The sequence below is a fragment of the Cynocephalus volans genome, chromosome 4 (genome assembly GCF_027409185.1).
Source record: "Cynocephalus volans isolate mCynVol1 chromosome 4, mCynVol1.pri, whole genome shotgun sequence".
NCBI lineage: Eukaryota > Metazoa > Chordata > Mammalia > Dermoptera > Cynocephalidae > Cynocephalus > Cynocephalus volans.
The window spans coordinates 91,921,886-91,948,697 of NC_084463.1; the positions used below are offsets into that span (position 1 = coordinate 91,921,886).

At 35.4% G+C, this 26,812-nt stretch overlaps 1 protein-coding gene across 4 annotated transcripts; it reads left to right on the forward strand.

Annotated features, from left to right (window-relative positions):
* Positions 1-313: 313 nt before the first annotated feature.
* Positions 314-18,225, forward strand: CCDC90B (coiled-coil domain containing 90B). Of its 4 annotated transcripts, XR_010023385.1 has the most exons (10): positions 314-461; positions 6,504-6,623; positions 7,659-7,762; positions 11,146-11,247; positions 11,924-11,965; positions 12,052-12,123; positions 12,217-12,270; positions 13,623-13,737; positions 16,278-16,495; positions 17,920-18,225. XR_010023385.1 is itself a non-coding variant. In XM_063093458.1 (9 exons), exons 1-9 carry the CDS (start codon positions 344-346, stop codon positions 16,331-16,333), a joined length of 783 nt encoding a protein of 260 aa, XP_062949528.1. In that variant the 5' UTR covers positions 314-343; the 3' UTR covers positions 16,334-16,867. The 4 variants fall into 4 exon arrangements, 3 of the variants coding, with proteins under 3 accessions (XP_062949528.1, XP_062949529.1, XP_062949530.1); XM_063093458.1 differs by lacking the exon at positions 17,920-18,225 and having other exon boundaries at positions 16,278-16,867; XM_063093459.1 differs by lacking the exon at positions 17,920-18,225 and having other exon boundaries at positions 371-806; positions 16,278-16,867.
* Positions 18,226-26,812: the final 8,587 nt, after the last annotated feature.

Below are 26,812 nucleotides of genomic sequence, written 5' to 3' on the forward strand. Positions count from 1 at the left end.
TGGGATGCGGAACCCGTCTGTAAATAGGACAGACTTCCTACATTCGGGCTCCCGGAGACTTAAGTACCTGCGGAATTTCGGTATACCGAAGAGTGGGGGTGGGGGGGTCCTGGAACCAATCCCCGCGTGTAGGGAGGGACGACTGTCGTTGGTCATCCACAGCATGAGGGCAGAACAGCGGCTGTGAAACAGCGAGAAAGAGCTGCACGCTAGAATACATTTCCCAGAAGGCTTCGTGACCCCCACCCCCACCCCCGCGCGCAACGCGACTCCCCAGAATGCTCAGCGGTCGAGGACTTCAGGTCCCAGATTGCTGCGCCGGTAGGTATGACTCAAGCGTGTAATGGCCGCTGGCTATCTAGAAGATTCTGCAGTTGGATTGTGCCTCACTGCCAGGAAACGGGCGCCGGAAGGTTCTCTGACGAGATCTCGCTTTCTTCGGGCGGTAACGGCGTGCACAGGTCGGGAAGGGGTGGGTGGAGAAGCGGAACAGCTCTGAACCATGCTAGGGAACTGTGGGTCCGTCTGTGAAGAGGCCCAGCTTCGCGGGACCGCGATTCGAGCCTGCGCCGGGAGGTGGTTTTGTGACGGACGGAAAACTACATTTCCCAGCATTCTTGCGGTGCCAGAACTACCTTGCCCAAAAGCCTGAGCGAGTTCGCCCTGTCTTAGCTCCTCCTCCCGCCAATCGGAAAACCCTGAGGCCATGAGGATTGGCTGGGCTTGGAGGCTCCTGCGTTCTGAAGGCGGAGCGGGCCGCTGGGTTTCAACCCCCCAAGGGCGTTCCTCGCCGGTCGTGCGGAGAGGTGAGACTAGGCATTGTGCATCGGATGCCCGAATGCTTTCTAGGGAGACGATTCCCGTGAGTCGTGCCTGCTCGGGCGAACGGTAGGCGGGATGCCACGCTCTCCTCCCCAGCCCACGCCGGGCGCTGGTCTGTCCGGTTCGCCCCTTGGAACCGAGGCGGGGACTGGGAGGAGGACCGTCTACCTCTTCTGAGAGCGAGCTTCTGCAGGCCTGGGTTTCCACCCGGCTTCTTTCTGAGTTCGTTTCCTTTTTCTGTTACGTTAGGCCGGTAATCTCGTAGGTCTTTTAGGAGCAAACGTAAGAATCTGTGTTTAGGGGTGTCCTGATTTCTTTTGTGGCCTGTTCAAATTTAGATTGTTATTTAGGTTTTTGATAGACTGCATCATGCATTTCAAGTCAGGTCTGCTTTATTCTCACTATAATTCTCATCACTTTACAATCACACAGTAGCCGTTCAAAAAAAAAAGTGAGTGCTGTAATCTACAAGTTTCAAACCAGTTGGCACCCGTTAGTAGTCTGTGGTGTAGAACATCTGATTTTATTCAGAGGAATATTTTCAAGGTTCCCCCCCCACACCCAATTAAATTCTTTTAAGATTGTCCACAAAGTATGCACCTTGTACCAACCTTAACATCCTCTGTTCACCTTCCTGAATCTTCAGTGCCAGGTAAACTGAGCCGTTTGGTACCCAAACTCATTTCTCCCACCTCCACACTGTTATTTGTGCTGTTTTGCTCATTGTTTCATTTTATTCACACCAGTGACAGCTGCACTCAAGACTGCAGTTGTTGACCCTCCATATGTAAGATGGCTGTTCAGCTGCCAGGGTCATTCTTGAGGTCTTTGGTTACATATTTGGGTGTTGAGCATACCACATTATGATGAACTTTACAAAAAGGAGGTAGCATTTTTTGAAGCCAGGGAAATCATCCAAATCTCACTTTACTTTTGTAAGCTTTTAGAGATAAACTACATATTCAAATGAACACAAAAATAATCATTTTTAGAGAATGAAGTACATATTATACTGGAAAATACATCACCATAAATAAATGTTAACACTTGAATTGTTCAGTTATCCTATTGACTCTGAGTGTTCTTGGATAAACCTCAAGTCTTCCTTTACAATGAATACGATTTGTGTTCTTCCTCACTAAGCAAATATTTATTGAGTATTTACTGTGTACAAGTAAATTAGGCAAGTTTAAACTGGCCTAATGTCAACAGTCAAGGAATTTGAAAACCTTGACCTTTGATCCATGGAAGGACCTTAATTATCGTCTAGCTCAATTCCCTTTTTACAGATGAATAAGCAAAGGCATGGGAAGATGATGTGATTTGCCTAAGTTTTATGCCCAGTAGTGCTGGATTCCTAGTTTATTACTACTTCCCAAACTTGGCAAGGACATCAGAAACACTGAAGAGGCTTTTAAAAATACAGATTCTCTGGCTGGCCGGTGAACTCAGTTGGTCAGAGCCTGGTGCTGATAACACCAGGGTCCAGAGTTCTATTCCTGTACCAGCCAGCCACCAAAAAATAAATAAAAATACAGATTCTCTGGCCCTATCACAGAACCGCTGAGTCAGTATCTAGGGGTGGAGCCCAGGGATCTCTGTGTTACTTTATTGTTTATTAATCCTGGTAATTGTGATGCAACTAGCTTAACACATCAGTAGACCAGAATGTACAAATATATGCGGTAAATGCCTGTTCTTTGACTTCCTGACAGAAAAATAACCAGCGATGTCACTGAAGTTTTTCAGCTCTAAAGTTAGCAGTAAATTAATATAAAAGTTGCAGCTTAGATTTAATGAGATAGATACTGTTTTATATGTTGTTTCAAACGTAAAATGTGGCCCTTTCCAGCAAAGAGGAGCTTGGTATAAGATAGGCTAGAGTTCTGATCACAATATACAACTTAATAGCTTTGTGAAGATTGTTAAATCTTTATATTTTGAGTTTGTCACCATAAAAAAAAAAAAAAAAAAAAAAAAAAAAAAACATGGACAGGTATGAAAGGACCAAAAGAAGAACAATGAAAGGAAAGGTTTGGAATTTTGTACAGATGTTAAATTCTTGGATTTTTTTTTTTTTTAAAGTATTAAGGACCTGCTATTCTACCTTGAACTGGAAACACTGATTCTGGTCACTTCCTCTCCTCTACCTATTAATATGCCTGCAAAGACTGACAGAATGCATATGAGTCAGACTCCTCATGACATGGTCAGGACATTACTGACACCATACTTGGAATATCCTTGGCTTTTTCAGTTGCTTATTGCTTCCAAAGAGGAGTGAACCCTCTAAAGTCCTACTACCAGGGAGTGTGTCAACACCTACTTCAAGGGATTGTGAGAACTAAGCAAAATATTACATGAATATTTGAGTATATATAAGGAATAAATATTCCACATATCCTTCTATATTCCCCTTAGCTCTCTTCAGCCCCATAGTAAGTATAACCCAAGGTGGGAATAGCAAAGGCAGCTCATGCCTTGGTGAATTTTGTTCATTCTGTTCATCCTGTCTGAATAATTTCTAAGATTTAATATAGCTCTCGCATTATTTCCCAATAGCCATTATTGATCCATTATTCTCAAGGAGGCCCAAATGTCTCTCTTCTATATTCCCTTATGGATAAATCTTGACATTACATCATTAAAAACCACAGCCTTATTCATCACTGTACGCATAACCATGAGCACGGTAGCACAGTGCCTTTGGTTCAACAAATATTTAGGGAGCATCTGGAATTGTTAGGCATCGGGGATCCAATGGTGAGCAAGAACAGATGTGGTCCCTGCTCTCAAGGACTTCAGTGCAGAGGTCAGCAAACTTTTTCTGTAAAGAGCCAGACAGAAAATATTTTAGACTTTGTGGGCTATATGTTCAGTCAAAACTCCCTCTGCTATTGTAGCATGAAAGTAGCCACAGATAATCCATAATCCATAAATGAATGAGCTGTGTTCCAATAAAACTGTTTAATTTTATTTAATAAAACTATTAAAAACAGATGATGGTAGCCTGTGGGCTATGGTTGGCTGACCAATATAAACAATTAACAACTATATAAACAGCAGTCACATAAATGTGAAAATTGTGGGACGTACTGCAAAAGAATGTTACAGGGTACTATGAAAGACCTGACCTGAAGGAGTCTGGACAGTCTTTCCAGAGGAAGAGACGTTCAGGATGAGATCTGAAGAAAAAATATGAGCAGGCAAAGAAAGGAGATCTTTCTGAACATGGGCTAGCAAAGGCTCTGAAAAGGAATGTTACATGACATGTTTGTGGAATTAAAATCAAATGCAGAGGGCCAGAGAGAGAATAGTGGGACATGAGACTTGCAACTGCACCCTGCAAAGATTTGTTGGCAATCTTATTAAGGTAGTTTGGTCTGTATCCCAGATTTAGCAGGAATTTGCTCTTTGTGCAAGGTATTCAAAATGTTTGTTGACTAAAATCAGAGGAATTGCACTAATCTACCTAGCTATCAGTCTATAAGATCTCAGACAAATTACTTAGCTCTGGGCTTCCAACTTTCCTCATCCATAAAATAAGACTTTTAAGGAGTGAGTAATAGCTGTGAGAACAGTAAAATGTTACATAAGTATTATTACTCACTTTTTTTTTTTCTAAGCACCAAATAAAAGAATGAACTTGTAATCAGGGGTAGGTAACTTAAGTACCAAATCATTACTCCTGATACAATTATTATTAGAACTACTATTGGAATCTGCCCCTCTTTTTCCTCTTTTTCTTTTTCTCTCCTACCTTAGATCTGACATTGACACACAAATGCATATTTCTGAACACTTCAAATGGCATTCAAGCCAAAAAGATTGCTGACCAGTGTGCTAATATGTGTGTTTTAAAAATTGCTCTACCTTTACAGCTATTTCCTCTTACCTCTTTGGCTAAATAGAATCCTTCTAATTATTTTAATGAATCTTCATCTCATCATTTGAATTGAATTGATGTTTAGATTTCTTAAAAATAACATCTGTTTCCTACCTATTAGTTGAGGACATCGGTTATGTCTGGTTTTGCTCATCATTTTATCCCCTGTGCTTAGCACAGGGCCTGGCAATCAGTAAATATTTGTTGGCTAGAAAGATACAGGAAGGAAATCACATTTGCCCTATGCAATACTAGCAGAAAAGTAATGGCTGAAGTTGCAACTATGTCTTTTAAGTACCTAGATATTTTAAATGGCTTAGGATAAATAATAGAGCATGGGGTAATGGAAAGAGCATGAACTTTGGGGTCAGAAGAACCTGAGTCTGAATCCTTATTCTGCCATTGGCTCTGTGACCTTGGGGAAACCCCCTTAACTCTTCTAAGCATAGTTTTTTTAAATCTAAAAATGTGAATAATACCACCTAGCCTTGGTAATATATAAAATATCTGGTATTGTACCTCGTGTTTGATTAACTAATTAGCAGTTATTTTACTTAATACACAGTAATAGTAAAGAAGTTGTGTATGGGCAGAGTTCTCCCCCAAAGCAAGTATCTTATACAGTAATCATCCCCTCTTATTTCACAGTTATGCTTTGCATGGTTTCGATTACCTGTTGACAACTGCAGTCTGAAAATATTAAATGGTAAATTCCAGAAGTAAACAATTTTTAAGTTTTAAATTGTGCACTCTTCTGAGTAGTGTAGTAAAATCTTGCCGTCCTACCCAGGACGTGAATCATCCCTTTGTCTAGCATATCCATGGTGTATATGCTACCCCTCTACTCCCCAGTTAGTCACTTACCCATCTCAGTTATCAGATCAAAGGAAAAAAACATAGTATGTATAGGGTTTGGTACTATCTGTGGCTTCAGACATCCACCAGGGGCCTTGAAATGTATCTCCCTGATAAGGGAGGACTACTATAACAAAATTCATCAGCAATATATTGAAAAGTATAGGTACGGTGTCCAGGGTAAAAATTTGGAATCTATTGAAAAAGTACAAGAAGTTATTTTAAAAATGAGAAAATTTTTCTAGGGCTCTTTTGTGGGCACCAGTAGATATTCCAGGATTTAAAATCAAGTTCATCAGTTAATTCAACAGTAGAATATTGTGACCCAACTATGTACCAAAGCACTATTCTAGGTGCTGAAGATACAGTAGTGAAAAACACAGAGAATCATAGGGCTTATGTTCTGGCTCAAAGAGACAAACAGCAAACAAGATGATTTCAGTTTAGAACTAGGAACTATGTAGGAAATAAACTATGTTCATATGTAAGAGAATGGGAGTATGGAAAGCTACTTTAGACAGAGGGATATAGGTGTAAAAAAAATTTTCATAACTTTATGAAAGACTTCTACTGAGCACTGAGAAGTGCTCAAAAGAAGACGACAGTTTCTGCTCTCCAGTAATTAGAGTTGAGGCAGTGATATGCAAAACAATTGATGTATGTTATAATTTTAGACTGACTCCTAACAAAACATTTCTGAATAATGAAAGAAGAAAAGGAAACATTTATTGAATGTTTGCTATATGCAGAATAATGTCAGAGACTTTCAGATAAAAGAGGGGCTCCGAGGACTCAATTAACTTATGTGAGATTACAGAACTTCTCATTAGAAGAGCTGGAACTATATGAAAAATAGATGGGGGAAATGCTTGAGAAGCTAAAGTGTGATTCCTCTATCAGTTTACAAGAAAAATAAGTTGTCATTGTCTTCTCTTTTCAGACTTCTTCACCACCACAACCAAGGAAGGATATGATAGGAGGCCAGTGGACATAACTCCTTTAGAACAAAGGAAATTAACTTTTGATACCCATGCATTGATTCAGGACTTGGAAACTCATGGTGAGAAACATGGGTACCTTCTGAAAGAACAGAATTCACAGCACTCATATAATTATTTAGTCAAGACAGAATTACTATTTCGAACAATTAAGAGTAACTATTTAAGTAGAAGTACCATTCATAAAATGGAATATTTTACAGTCATTAAAAATGGTATTGCCTGAAGAATATTTACTGATATGGGAAATGCTCAAGATATATTAATGGAAAAAGCATTATATAAAATTATATGTACAGAATGATTCCAATTAAGTAAAAAGAAAAAACTAGTGTTTCTAGGTTGATATTGAAGTCCATGAAGTACAAATGTTCAAGAATAACTTTATTTGAAAAATCAAAGAACAAGGACAAAAAATTACCAGATTCTTTTCAAAGAATAATTTAAATTATGTGATATCACAGTAACAGAAAACTTGATTAGTGGAACGGAATGATATCTAGAAACATATGCATTTAGCATGTGATAAAGAAGGCATTACAAATTAGGGAAAGGAATTTATTAAATAGTCCTATTTAATAAGACGTGAATGATAAATTACTAGCCATTGGAAAAAATATATTAGATCACATTACTGAAAACTAAATTCCTGATGGATGAAAGCTAAATGTAAAAGAGTTCTTAGGAATCAGTAAGAAAAAGTTAAGCAATTTTATGGAAAAATGGGCAAAGGCTATAAACAAGCAGTACACAGGAAAATAACTGTAAGTAACCAAAAAATATATGTAAAGATGCTTAACCTTACTACCAACCAAAAAAATGCAAGTTTAAGTGCAAAGTAAAATAAATGCAATATTATTTTTGTGCCAATTATACATTCAAAAATAATAAACACTAGAAATATCCAGTGTTGACATAGATGTGGGGAATTAAATCAGTGCAAGTTAAAATTGTAGAGTGCTTTTAGAGAGTAATCTAGCATTATTTGTAGTTTCTAATTGTAACCGTTTTTTTTAAAGTATAACAATATTGAGGAAAGTTATTTGATAAGGATATACACTTTTTAAAAAATATAAATACCTATTTGCTGCCTACAGGATTTGACAAAACACAAGCAGAAACAATTGTATCAGCATTATCCATGTTATCAAATGTCAGCCTGGATACTATCTATAAGGAGATGGTCACTCAAACTCAACAGGTAATCCATTCATTTTTATCACTTCTGACAGTTTCATCAGATAATCTTTTCCATAACTACATCTCTTTCTACCCACCCACCTTCCATACACACCTGTATCTTCCTTGTTGTCCCTTCTCAAGGGACTACACATAAAAACACTTTTAGTAAAGTCAATGTCTAGAGAGATTGAAAAATAGTCTTAACAAGATTATGGTAACAGAGAATGGATTTTGCCAAATCTTTCATTGTGTGAGTTAATTCTATTGTTTGAATCATGAGATGGTGGTAGATTGTGAGTGAAAGAACTTTTTCCTGCTAGAAAGCCCACCACAGTAGAAGAGCTAACCTTTCTATATAATAAATACATTTTACTGCTGTCATATATATGTTCTGGTTAATTTTCACAGACTTGGAAAGCTGGAAGAGACTTATATGGCTGGAAACCACTTCATAAATCGCCTGGCTAAGATGCTTTAATTTGAGTGGATAAACAAATTCTTAATGTCAAATAATTATTTACTAAGAACTTAAGATACAAGAGGCACAGTTGTGGGTACTTTTCATATATTACTTAATCTCACAACCTTGAAAAGTAGACAGAATTTTATTTTGCCACTGAAGACAGGCTTAGAGAGAATGAGTAATTGGCAGGAGTTTCATTGTGGTGCAATAATTTTATATAAAAGGCAGGATAAGCTAAATGAGCTTAACTGGAATAATAATTCATGTATGTCAGTCATGAAATAATTCACTATGTATAGGAATCTGTTTTCTTCCTATGGTTATAATATTTCTTAAATTTAAATTTTTCAAATTTAGGCTTCCTTCTTTAGATAATACAAGGGTACTTCAAAAAGTTCACAGAAAAATAGAATTGAAAGATAATATGAATCTTTCCATGAACTTTTTGAAGTACCCTTGTATTATACAACACAAAGAAAAATTAGGATTTTTTACATAAAATTACAATCTCCTGCATAAAATTTCATTCTTTAACGGTCATGGGGGATCAAAAACTTTTGAATATTTTTACTATAATCTCCATTAATTTGACATTTAGAATTAAAACATTTAGCCCCTACATTTAACTTACCTTTAAATTTGTGTATGCAATATTTTAGCTTAATTTATTCAGGATCATAGCAGACTAATAAATCCAGTAAGGGGAAAGCCAAGCATTTAATTAATTCTCAAACTGTGAGCTGTCCTCCAAGTGCTATATGGAGCTACTGACATTTTTAATAAAGTAATTTACTCTTAAATTTTTAAGTTTACCTGTGACATAAGCAGTGAATTAAAACAGTGATTTGAGGAATCTTTATGCACCAGGACCATTTAATCCTACATACAATTATAGGACTGGGTGTAGAAGTATTACTATTAAACTTGGCTTTTTTATTATTGGTATGTGAAATCAGAATCCCAGAATAAGGCACAAAGAGGTCATGGAAACTGGGGTTAAGGATTAGGACCATCAGACAAATAAGCTACATACTTGATTATTTCAGAAATGGCCATACTAAGTCTAGTCTTATAATCAATGTGATAATTCGATTATATTGTGAATTTGCTTATAATCTGAATATTCTTTGATTGTTCCATGATAATTAAAATAACACTTAATAGATTTGACTACTTAATAATGGATTGTATCTTTCCATTTAAAGTTTTTGAAGGTGGACACCTGTGCTGTTTTGTAGGCTTTTTGAGTCTGTATTTAAAGGAAGAATGAAGTAAAAAGAGGCTATTAGGGCCACAGTATAATCTCTAATTCTCAGGTTCAGACTCCACAAGAAATCCCCAATTACATTTCCAGCTCTTCCCTATGTAGTCTTATATTTAATGTCATAGAACTCCTTTATAAAAGTATTTGGGAGGAGCAGGACAGCCCCCTAGAGGCCATGTCTATATGACTTCTAAACTAATTGTCATAAATATTTCAAGCAGAAATGAATAAAATAAAATGAACCTTCTCCCGAATAATATATGACGGTTAGGGAAGGTGTAAGAGGCAGGGATGTCTGTTGTACATAGTTAAAAAGACTTTTTTTTATATTTGATAGGATTAGTATTAAGTCAGAACTTCCTCCACATTAAAACACTGGAATCAGTCTCTCCTGCTTCAGCCGTTGGATCCCTGTCCCATTGGTGATAATAATAGCCAACATTTTTTGAGTGCTAACCATGTGCCAAATACTATTTTAAGCATACATAGATTATCTTATTTAATCCTCAAAACAACTCTTGACAATGTAGGTACTGTTATTATTTCCATTTTACAAATGAGACCAAAGAAGTTAAATAACTTGCCCAAAGTCTCACAGTAAAGAGCAGTTTGGATTCAAATCTAGACAGCCTGACACCAGAACTCATACTTTCAACCTCTGTCTACCTTATGTGACTGTGCAATCTGAAAGTTGCTCTTGAAGAAGACATGTGCATTCCAGACCCTTTGAAGACAGTCGTTTCTTGGTCATGTGTCTAGATTTGTTATAGCCTCTTTTTCCTAAAAGTCAAGTTAATTTCGAAACAGATGGAGGACTGCAACCCCAAGAAAGTACCCCAGGCCGCAAATTGTGACTTTAAAAATGAAAGTTCCAGCTGGTGATCCTGTTCTTGTTTGAGCTTTTTGTTTAGTTTATAAACCCTGTTACACAGAGTCCTTTTCAAGGTTACACCCTCATCTGCTGTCTCTTTTGGTAAAGAGGAATAAATGATGAGTCAGCAAGCTACCTAATTTTAAGAAGTTTAGTGGTGACAGTTATATTTTCTTTGTGAGGCTACCTTAAATCATTTCTACAAATAATGTCCTTCCCTAGCAAAGCAAAAGTTTATAAATCTTTCAGATAGGAGCCACCTTTTTTTTTTACATATTCTCTGTATTGCCAAATATAGGAAAAATATCCAGGAATTTAAACAAAACTAATTATGTTTGCTGACAAAGGGCAGTTATTTTAACCATACATCTATCTATTTTGTTTTACTACCAGACTTCCAAGTCTTATCTAATACCCTGGAATTTTCCAAAGGTAGTAAATTCCTCAAAAGCAAAGCAATAAAAGATGATAAAACTCTTTTGATTTAGGTATTCAAAAAACAAAACTAAAACATTATTTGTGGAAGATCTCTTAGGGGCTAAGTGAATATTTTATTGCTATTTTCATTAAAAGACCTAGACATTCATTTCTCTTCACTGGGAAATACTTTTTTCTTCCTTGAATCTCCTTTTCATTTTGATATTTCAGATGTATAGGTTTCATACATTTTTTTTTTACTTAAGCAAGCAACATTATACCTTGTAACATGTTAAAAAAAATTGTTTTAAATTTCATGAAAACAATTTCATAAATAAAAGGATGGCATTCCATAGATGACTAGGTTATTTTTATTTTGTTTTCTAGGAAATAACAGTACAACAGCTAATGGCTCACTTGGACTCCATCAGGAAAGACATGGTCATTCTAGAGAAAAGTGAATTTGCAAATCTAAGAGCAGAGAATGAGGTGATACAAGTTTTAATTTATTACTGATAAAATGACTGATCTCACAAGTATCCTACTTGGTGAATAAGTTAATAAGACCAAATAATTTTATATGGTTATTAAACAGTTAAAAAATTTGGGGATGAAAAATACACTGTTTAACCTTATCTTTTTATGTGAAAATCAGTGTTTTGCATATTGAAGAGTAAGATTTGTATTTTATACATATACAGGTCACATAAAAGGGATAATCTTTGAGCTCTGTACATTATATTAAATTTCTAGTATAGCTCATAGTATAATGTTCTCAGAGTTCAAAGTAATGTGGCATTTTCCACTTTATTCAGTCCTATACTAATTATCTTTGTCACTTCAGAGAAAAATGTTTCTGCAATTAAATCAGAATATTAAGTTATGTTAGCCACTAGTTTAAATGTTTTAAATTTAGAAAATCAATCATTTTTACAAGTAGAATTTAATACTAAAACATAAATATATTTTCTAATGTTTTGTTTATAAGAATTATTTTTTGAATATGATGGTCTGTTCTTTTAACAATTATTTTTTTATCAAATCCTATATCAGAAATCCATATATTGTCCAAATTTTGCTAATCCAGTATTTCAGATTTTTATAATAAATCATAATGTGGACTTGTGGTTTAATGCTAATTGCATGTGATCTTTCTTATACCTAGAAAATGAAAATTGAATTAGACCAAGTTAAACAACAACTAATAGTAAGTGAAATTTTTTCCCCTTATTAATTTCAGAACAAATATTCATTATAAGATCATCTTTTAAAATATTTTTATTTTCTTTAAAGAATGAAACCAGTCGAATCAGAGCAGATAATAAACTAGACATCAATCTAGAAAGGAGCAGAGTAACAGATATGGTAATGTGTTTTTAAATTGGTTATTTATTCCTTTTTAATTATTTTTAGTCTTTTTTTGTTTGTTTTAATCTCCTGCTGTTTCATATCCTTTAGTTTACAGATCAAGAAAAGCAACTTATGGAAGCAACCACAGAGTTTACCAGAAAGGTAAAGTAGTACATAAAAATTTCTCTTTTGTACAGTTCTTGTGCCGTGTATAACTATTTTTATATGTATCAGTTTATAAGTGTAGAATTTAAAAAGGTAGCCCTGTAGAATCCATGATTTCCTCATAGCTATTATAGTTAGCCAACACTTTTGGGGAAGCTGCCACCAAGTAGATAGTCATACATAATCTGTGGCCCCAGAGTAAGAATCATGCTTTCCACTTAGTATACTTTAACTAAATTATCTTTATGTAGGAAATAACTATTTTTTTTTTAAATACAAAGGTTCACTACTGGTATTTCAGAACTGGTATTGAAATGAGTGCCTAAGCTCAATTAAATATCTTAAGTTTTAAAAAAGATCATAGTAAATATTTATTGAGTGTTTATTATGCATCAAATATTATTTTCATGATTTACTTATGTTAATTCATTTAATCTTCATATTAGCTCTGTAAGGTAGGCACTATTATTCCCATTTTACCAATTTGGAAAATAAGGCACTAAGAGGTTAAGGTCACCCAGCTAATAAGTGGTAGAGCTGGGATAAGAACCTGGATTCTAAACACTATACTAAGAAGTACTGCTTACCTTCTTAGTAATTCTTAATTTCTATGGCTTGAGTAAAAGCCAGTTTTCTGACTCAGCCTAGTCCTTTTCTTAAAAGTTAAAAGCGATTTGGTTTATACGTTATCAGAAGAGACATCACTCTTGCTTATAATTTAATAGAAGGGAAGGTCACATTGTCCTCTCAAAGATCCTGTTCCCTTCTCTTACTTCTTTCTCAGATATAGGAGATAAAGAAGTCAGCAAATTCTCTCACAGCTAATTTCCGAGGTTTAGATACCATCTTATCTCTTCTCTTGGCCCCTGTACACATAGCATTCAGTGTTATCCATCAGGTATTTCTGCCAGTTCTTTTAATATTGATGCCAATTCCTATTATAAATCTCGTTGATTTTTTTTGTTTGTTTTGTAGAATACATTTAAAGTTTTAACCATAATATCCCAAGGACTTTATACACATAAAGTGATAGTTCTCTGACTAAAATTTTTGCTTCTCAGTTTATCATCTTACATATTTATGTCTCACATATCTTATTATGAGGTTTTTAGTAGAATATGCCCAGTATATTGATAATCCTGACAAATAATCTCCCAGTCTGAAACCAGAATGAGTGTGATTTGTCAGTTGGCAGTGTTCACTTTTTATTTTTAATACTACTGTGGTTTTATTGTGATTCCCCAATTAAGACTTTTAGCCCATAAAGTGAGGATTTCTGATGTAAATGTTTTTGTCCTTAATACTTAGGAACAAAGTATAGTACTCTTCTTTATTCTTATTTACTACAGGATACCCAAACCAAAAGTATTATTTCAGAGACCAGTAATAAAATTGACACTGAAATTGCTTCCTTAAAAACACTGATGGAGTCTAACAAACTTGAGACAATTCGTTATCTTGCAGGTAAGACTGTATTTGTCAGAGAAAGGAATGGCTATCATTTAATTTTCAGAGTTGTTAGTTCCTACTTCCCAAGGTAACCATGCAGGCACAGGAAAAAAAGGAGCTATAACAAGACTCCTTTTTTGTTTCGTCCCCTGTAGTACTTGAAGACGGTTCCAGTCTCAAGATACGTTTAACAGGAGGCTCTGCAACTTATTAGTAGGAAAAAGCGTATGGATATCAAAGAACTATATAAACACAAGTACAAAACTGGATATTCCACAATGAAAAGAAATGAAAATTTTCTTTTGATTGCTTATGCTCTTCCGTAAGGATTTGGGTGGGTTAGAGAGAAAGATCACTAAAGTAGATATAGGGCGTTAAAAACCATAGCAGGCGGGGTAGGGAGTGGAATAACCTCTTACCTTGAATCAACTAACTGAGCATATTTACTACCCTAAAATTTGATTATTTTCACATACTGAGAGCTCCTTAAGTACCATCTGATCTGACCCAATTACAGGGCCCCAATGAGCTAGGAAGAATGCCCTAGTCAAGTAGTATTTGTCTTTTGTTTGTTTTTTTGGTGGCTGGCCAGTTTGGGGATCCAACCCCTTGACCTTGGTGTTTGCAACAGCATGCTCTAACCAACTAAGCTAACCAGCTGGCCCCTGTCTTTTTAATTTCTTTTTATTAAAAAATAAATAAAATAAAATTTTAATCATTTTAATTATAAATTGTTCATGTAATTCAAAAGCAGTATAAGTGAAAGTGAAAGCCTTCCAAATTCTTTCCTTGTGTATATTTACTATTAGTAGTATATATCTTTCTAGGCTTTTTCTTCTGTATAAAAGCATTATATATACTTCTTAAAAAATAATTATTAGATCTATATTACAGTTTACTTCACAACTTTTTAATATTTAACAAAATGTCTAAAATATCTTTCCATGTCAACACATACATAAACGTCTTTTTATTAGAAAGTAAAGTATCCCAATGTATAAAAATGCCATAATTTGGGCTGGCCAGTTAATTCAGTTGGTTAGAGCATAGTGTTATAACAGAGGTCATGGGTTTGGATCCCTGTACCAGCACCCACAAAAAAAAATAAATAAATAAATAAAAAATTCGTATTCATTTATCTAGTCCTCTATTAATAGGTATTTTACTCCCAGTTTTTCATTATTAAGAACAATACTGCACTGAACAGCCATATATGTGTGTGTGTGTGTATATTTATTACTTTGTGCCTTTGTCCTAGTATTTCTGTATGACAAACTGCTGTGCCCATTTAAAATTTGGGGCCCAAAGATATGCACATTTAAAAATTTTGATAGTAACAAATTGCTGCCCAGAATAAAATTGCTCAGCACATTAGCACACTACCTGACACACGATAAATAGAAGAGCTTTTCTTTGAAAGACTAATTTCTTGTATCTTTTGTCATAAAAGTTCACCGCTTCACCTCAGTCACCACTTAAAAAATTTGTTCATGGCTGTTTAAACAAATTGGGAGTCTAGGGAGTCCCTAAAAGCCTCACTCTGATTTAGCTTCTTAAAGCTGACAGAACAGAAAGGGTTTCTACCCAAAATGATGTAACATAAAGAGCAGGTGGTATATAAACTATTTAAAAAGCCTTATCCCTATATTAAGTGAAACAAGTCAGGCACAGAAAGAGAAATACCACATGTTCTCACTTACTGGTGGGAGCTAAAAATTAATATATAAATTCACACACACACACACACACACACACACACACACACACACCCACCCCCGGGGGGGGGGGGAAGAAGATATAACAACCACAATTACTTGAAGTTGATACGACAAGCAAACAGAAAGGACATTGTTGGGGGGGAGGGGGGAGGGAGAAGGGAGGGAGGTTTTGGTGATGGGGAGCAATAATCAGCCACAATGTATATCGACAAAATAAAATTTAAAAAAATAAAAATAAAATAAAAATAAAAAAAAAATAAATAAATAAAAAGCCTTATCCTTTTTCTGCCTTCTTCTACCTCATTGAGTTTTTTTAAAGGGGTTTTCATTAAAATTTCATTTTTAAAATAATTATGAGAGAAATAATTTTAAAATGTACTAAAAAGGCAATTAAAATTTTCTTCTCATAGATATATGGATGTCTATTTTACTAGCTTAACTACATAATTTTTAAATATAGGTAAGATGTTCGTTTATTGTAAGATCTGAAATTAGAGTTTATAATTATTTAAAGTAGTCATTATTAATAATGCTAATGTTAATAGTGACTTTAAATACTGTTTATAGATTCTAATGACATAACTACATTTTAAAATTACTGTCATCCTTAGTCTGTTTTAAAATACAGGAAGCTTTTTAAGAAGAATTAGCATTAATCCTGTCTTTAAAGATATCTTTTATTCTTACTTTAATTTTCTAGGAAATGAAAACCATAAAGTAGAAAATTGGATGGATTTCCTTTGTTTTTTGCTCTTCATTTATATGGAAGATAAAATATTTTCTTTATCTCTGCAATCAAAAATACATGACCTGTAACATAGTTTCTTCTTTTCACAGCTTCAGTATTCACTTGCTTGGCGATAGCTTTGGGAATTTATAGAATCTGGAAGTAACAGTGAAACTACTGTTTAATGCTCCTGCTTCTGCTATTGACTTCTTAGAACACTAAACCAGGACAGATTTACTTTGAACATTGTCAGTTACAGCAGCAATGTACTTCAACGAGATTATTCAAAAGATATGGACTAAAGAAAAGTGTTTCAGAATGGGAAGAGGTATTTTGTCTTTATTGTATGTCTGTGTCTTTATTATGTCAAAAAGCTGTCATTCAAAGTTATTTAAGATAGGGCATTTTATCCTTATCCTTTTGATAGTTCATAGAAACTGAACCAGTTTTCTGAACTAGTTTTCTTGTGTTTGCTTGAGCAACTCTGTAAATCATATAGTATTTTATTGTATCTGCTGCAAATTGGAAAGTATTCCCTAGCCTACATACTTCTTATTTGGACTTAACTTTCCCTACAGCTATTGTACAATTAAATAGATTATTATAACAAAGTTTTCTTTGGATTTTAAAAGTGACTTACCATATTGCTGGAGATTTCTTTTTTGTAATGAACTAAAACAATAAATTTTAAAATAATGCATGCTCTAGTGTAAGTGTATAACAGTATAAAATCTATTGAGTTGTGTTAAATATTGAGCTCTGATCACATTTTATTTAAATTTTGATACACAAAAATCTGTTTATCCCTGCTTCTTAACTTAAACCAGTTTGTTAACCCATCTTAAATTCATTACATAAAACAAAGCTTCTCTTAATGATTCATTTAAATTAAGCAAATACCTATTGATATACAGTACCTACTTTCAAGAAACACATAGGGAAATTCAGATTTTTATTTTGTTGTTACTGGATCTACTTTATTTTTTTTTATGTAATAATATCGAATGGTAGTATATATGTAATTTCAAAGAAATTACGAAACTTCATTTTCACCTTAGTTATTCATTTTTATTCAGATCAAGAAGCCAAGGCCAGAAAGTACTAAACATTTCAAAAGATTTCATAATGACTTGGCAATAGCTTTAAAAGTTTGATAATCAATTAGTAATTCAAAATAACCCTTTCATTTGTTTAGCTATAAACAAGGAGTCTGTAGTATAGAGCAGTCAAGAGGCTGGTCCATATGGTCCAGTGAGTGAGAATCAGAGGCTTTCCAATTAAATCTTCAAAGGTCTAACTGCTGTGTTGTTTTCAAAACAAAAACTGTATTTTAATATTATGCTGCTGCATTTTGATTCATTTTTATCTCAGAATCTTGCCTAAGAGAGTTCTTAGCACACTGTAGATAAATTTCTATTGGGTTAATAAATAAGGACCATATAAGTTAAAGTCCACTGTAAAAAATTATAGTACATTTGTTCATTTAACGAATATCGACTACCTGCTATGTTCAGGTAAACAACATGCTAGTTAGTCCTCGTGTACACAGAGGTGAACATGGTTTCATTCTCAGGGAACTGACAATCTTATGGGAAGAGAGACATTACACAAGCAAATAAATTATTGGTTTGTTACAGTTTAAAATATGCTAAAATATTGAGAGGGAATGCTGCTTTTTCTCCATGTGAAGGAAGCTCCAATAGCATAACATTATTGTCATCACTCTTTATTTCCTTATCTGCTCTGCCCTAGGTGAAGTAAAGTGATTATCTAGTTATAAATTTGGAAGGAGAAACAAGGCTCAAGTGGCCCAGTCACTTCCTCCTGACTCCTGTATGCAATCAGCCTGTCTGCAGACAGCATTCATTCTGTTCGGCTCCTATAGGATCAGCCTCTGCCTCTTCAGGGTGGGGCCTGCCCCAGTACAATGATGCTTCAGACAGCGTAAATCTGTCCAATTCTAGAGTTCAGTGATGGAAAGCTTACTGGACTGACAATAAAAACCCTATTCTCCAATATCAGTTTTATCAGTAAATAAAGGTATAATTTAGGCCACTATTTTGGTTTATTCATTCATCTCAATTATGTTTACAACTCAGATGGGAAAGAGGGGTACCATTTATTGGACTTCCTCAAACCTCAACAAATAAAACATGCATGTTCCCAGCTTATTGCCACTAAAGATAAAATAGATCTGTGTTCATTCTCATTTTAGGGATTTAGTAAATGAAGTGCCTTGCATCCAGTAATGGATCCAAGAGGATTAGCTCTTCACCTTATTTATGGCCATAGAGTTCATCCTAATGTGCCCATTCATACCACTTTAGTGACAAAATAGAACAAGCAAGTCAGTAAAAATGCTTCACCATATTTGAAAAACCGTTCAAAGTTTATAATGCCCATTTTGTCAAACTTTAAGAATTTAGATACATAACATTTTAAGTCAATTTTTTAAATAATATTTTTTAACATAAAGAAAAAAAATGAGGCAGTGGAAAAGGCTATGGTCACCATCACTGAAATTACTGATTGTCTTTGAATAGTAGTAGTTACCATTGACTGTATAACAGCAAATATGCTAAATAGTATATATCAACTCACCTAGTTTTCACAGCTCTCCTCTTAAGTAGATGGTATTATCCTCATTATATGGCTGAAGAAACAAGCTTAGTGAATTTAAGTAACTTGCTCAAGGTCACCCATCAAATAAGTCACACAGACCAAGGTCTTAAACTCCAAATTTCATGCTCTTACTCAATATACTAGTAGTCTCCAGCTTGAGTACCTCTTTCTCAAGAGATAGACAATCTACTGAGACATAGGAAGAAAATAACTTCTATCACTTTTTAACATCTTTTTCACTTCTATTTTTGTTCCATTAACCTAACATAATAATACGTGTATGTGATTTATAAATAAATACACATAATTTGGGGATTGTATTACAATTTTAATTTAGCTGCTATAAGACGACCCAGAATAACAGTGGCTTAAATAAGATATAGGTTCATTTCTCTCTTACTTACAGTCCAGTGTAAGCATTCTAAGGCTAATGTGTCAGCTCCATAGTGTCAAGGCCCTGGCTCCTTTTTGTTTCATTGCTCCTCAACCATCCCTGGCGTTACCCTCATATCCACATTCCAGAAGAAGAAAGGGACAAGAGGTGGGCAAGCCCTTTCCCTGTAGGGGCATAACCCTAAGATTTTACACACTTTTTGTTCACATTCCATTGGCCATAACTTGGCATGTTAGCTGCAAGGGAAATTGGGAAGTTAGTCTTTATTCTGAGCAGCCACAAACCCAAGTAAATCCTATTACTATGGAAGAAAGGAAGACAAATTTTGGAGTACAACCAGGGAACCTCTGCCACAAGGGTGCATGATTCTATTATAACACTCTTCTGGTATTTCCTACCTCACCGGTACAGAAAGAGGCTAGAGACATGGTCTTCTTACTGTAGCAAGTATAACAAATTGTTTCCATGGTTGGGATTAACTTTAGGGTCATGAGGTTAGAGGGAAAAAGTAACGGTGTGTATACTCCCAGAAGGTGAGGGAAATGTTGGATTTGGAATTCCAGTAATGATAAGAGGATACAGGTTCTGAACTTTTGCTGCCAAGGTTAGAATCCCAGCTCTGGGTTGCTTAATCCCAGGCACAACTACTTAACCTCCATCTATAAAGCACACCTACCTCATATGGCTGTTGTGAGAATTAAGAGATAGTAAAGGACTTGGAACAGATATCATACAAAGGGCCCAATAAATGATATAGGGCCCAATTGTTACATAGATTGAAAGCTTGTTGGAAATCACAGAGAAACTAACAATGGTGAATACAAGAGTTATCAAAAGGATAGGTAAGCCATTTTTTCACACTTGCTTACAGACCCTTGACCAGCGTGAACTAGTCTCAGCAATCAAATGCACTCTTTTCAGAGCAAACTAGTTCTGATGACACTGAGTCAAAACAGCCTTTAGCGTCCAGGGTAAGGTACAGGTGAGGGTCCAGAGGCTGGGCAGTCTGGTGTATGGTGAGAAGAGTGCTGCCAGTGAAATCCAAAGCTAGTAATCAGATCTTCAGGGGAAAACAGGATCTAGACAACTGCCCCAAGGTAGTCACAAATCTTTGCTAGCTCACAGAGGGAAGAATGGGGAAAGAGAAAGTAGGAAAAAAGACAGAATTGAAGTCATAACTGAACTGAAATGCCATAGTTGTTTTTTGGTCAGCAAAGTACAACTAATCTTTAAGCTTGAGGGGGAAAAAGAATAAAGCCACGTATTTCTTACCCTGTGTAACCTGCCTCTTCTCTGTATTCCTTTTCTATAAATTTGCAAGACAGAACAATGGTTGATATCTGAAGATTACTTAAGTGAGGATTTTTAGCAAGCACACATTGTTTTTCCCCTTTCACAAGAACTGATTTTCATTTTAGGTAAAACTTTCCAGAGTGAGATTTGGTTGTTATTGTAAAGTCGTTCTTTTCTGAAACTTACTGGTCTTATGTTGCATTTTCTCCCAAAGTCAAGTCATTTGAAAAATTAGAACAAAAAAACATATCCACTCTAGTAGTAGTAAGTGGTACTCTAGAAAGTGAAAGAAATATTACAATTCTATTATGGAGCTATAATAGAATTTTTAATAATTTTTAATATCCATAACTAGACTTCTTTTTATTACTAGACTATACTGTCTTATATTTTAAAATTTATGTGAATACTTTCAAAATTAATTACTCATAAACCTCTTGATTTGCCTATGTAGATATATAAAGAAGTATATTGGGAGGAGGAGTACATCAGAGTCCACGTAATTTTAAAAATCCCTTTGATATTATATAACATATTTCTGCCTTCAGAACTGGAATAGTAGCATATCAGAGTAATCCTGAGAAGAGTTCATATAGATTTATATTTATATTAATTTTAAAAATGAAAGAAAAATTAAGCAAGTTTATTTAAAGTTATTTCACTGACTAGTACCTTCTCACAAACACTCCTCCAGAAGACACCTTTTTTTTCACTTGCCTCTTCTCTTTGCTTGACTCACAAGAAGAGTTGTCTTCCTATAAACAAAGAAAAGAGGGTCAAATAAAGTTTTCATGCTAGCACACATTTTCATCTTTCTCCATTGTCTATTCAAAAGAAAAAAAAATTAAGCATGCTAGTATTTTCAACTCTGATTAAATTTCTTTTAGGATTTTATGTAAATAAATTCCTAAATTTGAAGTACCAGTGCATGGTATTGTGATGAATCATAAGGCTGGGAGGCAACTTGAGAAATCATTCAGTCTTATCTCTACCTAGTATATTCCCCATAACACCTTTTTATTTCTGCTTCTATCTTAAAAATAGATAAACTGCTAGCCCTCCCTTATAATGGCCAGGCATTTGTGGGCACAAGTCTCTTCTCTTGAAAAAGCTTACCAGCTAGTCTGAAGACCGATACCAACAACTTGGTAGCATACAGTTGGACACAGCATATGGTAACACTGTTGTTCTTCATACCATACATACAAAACAAGGTGAAGTAGGCAGCATTACTAACATTTTATAGATGAGGGAGCCGAAGTCAGAGAAGTTAAAACAACTTCCCTCAAGATCACAAAACTAATTAAATGGCAGGATTCAAATCTAGATTTTGTCTGACATTGAAGTTCATGTTCTCAGAACCATTCCTCAGTCCTTTCTTCCAGCAAAAAATATTCTCATTCAGTTCCTACAACTGTACTGTACACTATATATTGTATACTGTATATCGTTTTAGATTACAAAAAGGAATAAGATCTGGTTCCCACTCAGAAGTCTGCGGTAGAATAGCAGATAGAAAAGAAAGTGCTTAATTCACCCCCACCTTCCCTGGTTTCAGGAATCCCTCAAGATCATTAGAGAACTGGATACAAAGATGTCCAGGAAGAAGAACACTGAGGTGTGGCAGGATTTTAACTTCATCTAAGTAGATGGAACTTAAAGAACACAGAAAATATAGAAGAAAAGAGGTAGCTACTTGTCAGATGTTTTCTAGTGCTTTAATAGAGTTACAAGACTTTCAGAAACAGTAATATTTATTTTCCTTTACCTTTCATATATACTAACTCATTAGAGGGCATTTTAAGGATTCCAAACATTATAAAAATAATGGTTAAATATCAAAGCCCCTACTGACACCAAATATATGTTGTTCTATCAAACCAAGTCTTACCATACAACTAGTTCAAAAGAAAACGTGCTTGACCTTCAACAGGCCTCCCAGAAGTACTCTTTGAAGATTCCAAATTTTCAAATTCCAAAAGTTTCTATATTGGGGGAATATTTTTTACTAAGATTCCTCATTTCCTCATCATGTAGTATAGCCAGAGATATATTGTCCTTAATATGTATTTTCTCCTAAACTCAGGAAATGAGAACTATATACTGAAATACTGATTATATGAATCGTGGTGCTTAGGCACTAAAAGCAATTCTAAATGTAAATGTAGTCTATTACTACAATAAAATTAGACAAAAATCCCAGTGTGAAAATGTATATGTTTTAAATATAACCAGTATTTTTGCCCTAAAATGATTTACAGGCTTGTTGAAGAGATTAATAATTCTACACATGACACTGTTGACAGAGATTATGGATCTACAAACTGTTGCTTGGGTATATAGAATTCTTACTTTTTAAAAAAGTCCATGTAATCTGAGAAGTTCTGGGCAGCATATGAAACAAAAAGAAAATTCCACCTTCTTGCTTAGCAAGACAATTCTTAACAGTGTCAAAACAAACTATAACCAAAAAAAAAAAAAAAAAAAAAAAAAGAGAAAGAGAAATCAGAGACTTCTAGAACTTCCCCAGATTAAGAGCTGACCCTGGATAAGCTCATTTAAACTCTCAAAATGCTCCAAGGATTGCTGTAGGCCAACAGGCTAGGATGTCAGAGGTCAAGTAGAAGTCCAGCAGAGACCATATCAAAGTCTAACCCAGTTCCAAACCTTTACAGATAGAAAACAAAGTTAATTTAAACTTGGGAGGTAATCATGGACTATTACCAGTTCTACATCAGCCATTCTTGATTAGCAAACATGGCCTAAACTTTAGATCAATGACTTCCTGATTAATGCTGGTTCTAGAGAGAGAACCTATGAGTTCACTGTTACATAAATCTCTCTGTGCATAGACATCTCTGCCAAAACTATTATTAGTTCCCAACAAGTTTAAATTTATAGTAAACCTTTTTCTTCAAATATAATATACATACCAAAGAGTACGCATAAAAGAACAATCTGATGAGTTTTTATGAAGTGAACACACCCACATGACCACAACTGAGATCAAGAGATTGAACACACCAGCATCCCAGAAGTCTTCGTTTGACTCCTCTACTGACTCAATTTATTTTACTTATTTTTGGACTACATTGAATCATACAGTATATACTCTTTTGTATTATCTTCTTTTGCTCAGCATTATGTTTGTGAAATTCATCCATGGTGATATATAGCATAATAACTCATATTTTCATAGCTGTATAATCCATTGCATAAATGTATATATTGATTCTTACTATTAATGGAATTTTGGGATTATTTCTAGTTTGGGGGATATTTATAATAATGCTAATATGGAATTCTTGTACGTGTCTTGTGCCCATCTGTGTACATCAAGATACAAGTACTAATTCCACTAGGAATTAATGAGTCATAGGTTTGGATATGTTCAGCTTTAAATAGGTACTGCCAAACAATTTTCCAAAGTGATTAAGCCAATTTACACTCCCATCAGTGGTGGATAAGAGTTCCAGTTACTCCGCATCCTCACCAACACTTCATAATGTTTGTTTTGTTTCAATTTTTGCCATTCTGGTGGGTATATATTGGCATCTTGTTTGGGTTTTAATTTAATTGCTGATAATGAATGATTTTGAGTACATTTTCATATGTTTATTGATCACTTGGATATCTTCCTTTCTGAATTGCCTGTTCAAGTCTTGCCCAGTTTTTTACTGGATTGTCTTTTTCTTATTGATTTGTGTAAGTTCTTTACACATTCTGGATACAACTTCTTTCTCAGATAGAAGAGAAAAAAGAAAAGGAGAGGAAGGAAGGAAATATATTTTCCTACACTTTTGCTTGCCTTTTCAAATCGGTTAATATTATCTTTGATGAACTGAAATCTAATTTTAATGAAGTCCATCCAGACTGTCCATTTTTTTCCCTATCCATCCCAAGGCCATGGAGCTACCATACTGTGTCAGGCTTTATCACCCAACTTCAAATTTAAGACATATCTTAAAATATATATTTGAACTTATAGTATATAATCCCAATATAAATAACATTTTAACAAAATTACTATCAATTCTATCTTTAAATTTTCATAAGTTAACCAACTCTATTAAAGAGCTATCATCAAAAGTTCTTTTTGTTTTTTTGGCAGTTGGCAGGTACATGGATCTGGACCCTTGATCTTGATGTTATAACACCATCAAAAATTTTTAAAGACAAATTTTTCAAAATAAATTTTCTCACAAGCAAGAAAGGGAGGTGAGAGGCTAGGCAGTTAGGTTAATATCATGGCTACACATCTAACAAACTGTGTAACTTTACAAATTATTTGAGATTTGTTTTCTTCATTTGTAAAATAAAGATAATATCTGCTGAATATAAAGTCTTGACTCTAAGCCCAACACAAAAGGACTTAATACCTGTTGATAATAACCACAAAGCTATTATTAAGGTAAGTTAGATAATCTCATGAAACAAATCTTTGGAACTGTGGGTAAAGTAAGTGCCCAGTCAAGCTGTAATACAAATGATGAAATGCCCTCAGAGTAGTTTTTGGTGGAAAGAGAGGTCATATATGGTTAGGGGGATTAGGAAAGGGGTGATGAACGAGATGGTTCCCAGGAGATTTTGAGAGCAAGAGTTGATGGGGAGACTTCAAGGTATATGGACAAAATGAACAAAGACTTGGTGGTGGGAAAGTGTGGGGTAAGTTGAGAAAAGATAGGCTACATGTAGGAGAATAGATAAAAACAAGGCTGGTGAGGTAAGTTAGGACTGAATACCAAACTGACAAATCAGTACTTTATTCAGGAAAGGAAGATTTTCAGTCCAATGAGTGACAAGGAAATCAAGCTGGCTGCAGTGAGTCAAATGGACTTGGATAGGGAAAGACTAGATACAGAAATTCTAACATGATAGTTTGGATAGAAAGGAACAGAAACATAAACCAGGGCAGTGGTGAAAGTACAGAGTACAAGGGTACTTCAGAAAGATCATAGAAAAATTAAATCAAAAGAGAATATGAATACTTCCATGAACTTCTTGAAGACCACTTGTATGTTCCCATCTAAGAGATGGGCACCCTTTTCATATGGGTTAAAGGAGAAAACAAAGCTAGTCATGGGTAGCTGAGAAAATGATGATGCCATTCATTAATTTAAATATAGAGATCAGGGGGAAAAAATCTAGGCTTCATGTTGCATATGTCAAACTATCTTAAACTATCCTAGAGCTTCTGGTCAAGATGGCAGAATACACAATCCCCAACATCACTCTCTCCCACAAATCAACCAATTTACAACTATAAAAAAGCAACAACAGCAAAGCTGGGGCTGCTAGAGCTCAGGGGAAGAGGAGGTGAGACCTACAGAGTACATGAAGGTGGGAGAAGCCATGATGAGAGAAAGAAAAAACCCCACCAACCGTTTTGAATACCACCATTTCCAGGCTGGAGCTGCTGAGTGCACAGAGCAGGAGCTGGCAAAAACTGCAGCTGTGCCTTTTGGATGAAGTTGCTTGGAGGTGGCAGGGGAGAAGAGGGCCTTGGTGACCCCCAGGACAGCAATACCACTAAGAGGGTTCCAGTGGACCCACACAGGACTGAGGAGCCACAACAACTGAAAAAAAGGAGCCACTCAGAGGCCGGTGAATCATCATAAGGGACCGGAGCATGGCCCCTCCCATGGGAAGTGTTTGGAGCACAGGCGGTGGGGGAGATGGGCCCACTGGGGGAACACTGGGGCACAGCAAGGACAGCTGATCTTCCCCCAATCAGTGAAGGAGCACTCAGAGGAGACTGGTCAGGAATACAGAATTGCATGGGGTGCAGTTTGATGAAAAGACTCAGGCCCAAACCAGTGTTTCTACACAACCCAGGTGCACCATATTTCACTAGAACTGAAGTATGTATAAAGTCAACCACTAAAACCTGAGTTACACAAAAAGCCTTCCCTAGGGAATCAGAAGCAAAGCAGCAATTTAGCTCAACCACAGAGCTCAAGTACTGGTCTGCACAGGAAGTTCCCCCAATTTAGAAGTAAGCAAAGGACAGCAAATTAGTTCCAACACAGAGTTTGAGTGGTGAGAACAGCAAATAATCCAACACAGAACTGAAAGAAGAAACAAAATACCCAAAGTACCCACCAGAGACAAAGTTTGATATTAACTAGTAAAGGTCTCATTTCACCGAAGAATACCTATAATACCTAGAAGGACCGGAAGTCCTCTGGGCTACCAAACCAGAAAGGAGGGAGGGCCGGGGGCCTCAGCCATGCCCCCTGAGACCCATAATCAGTCCCAAAGGTGGGGGCCTTGGGTCTTGGCCACCCACACCCTCCCAACGAGCACAACCACCCCAGCTACGACCACTGAGCCACC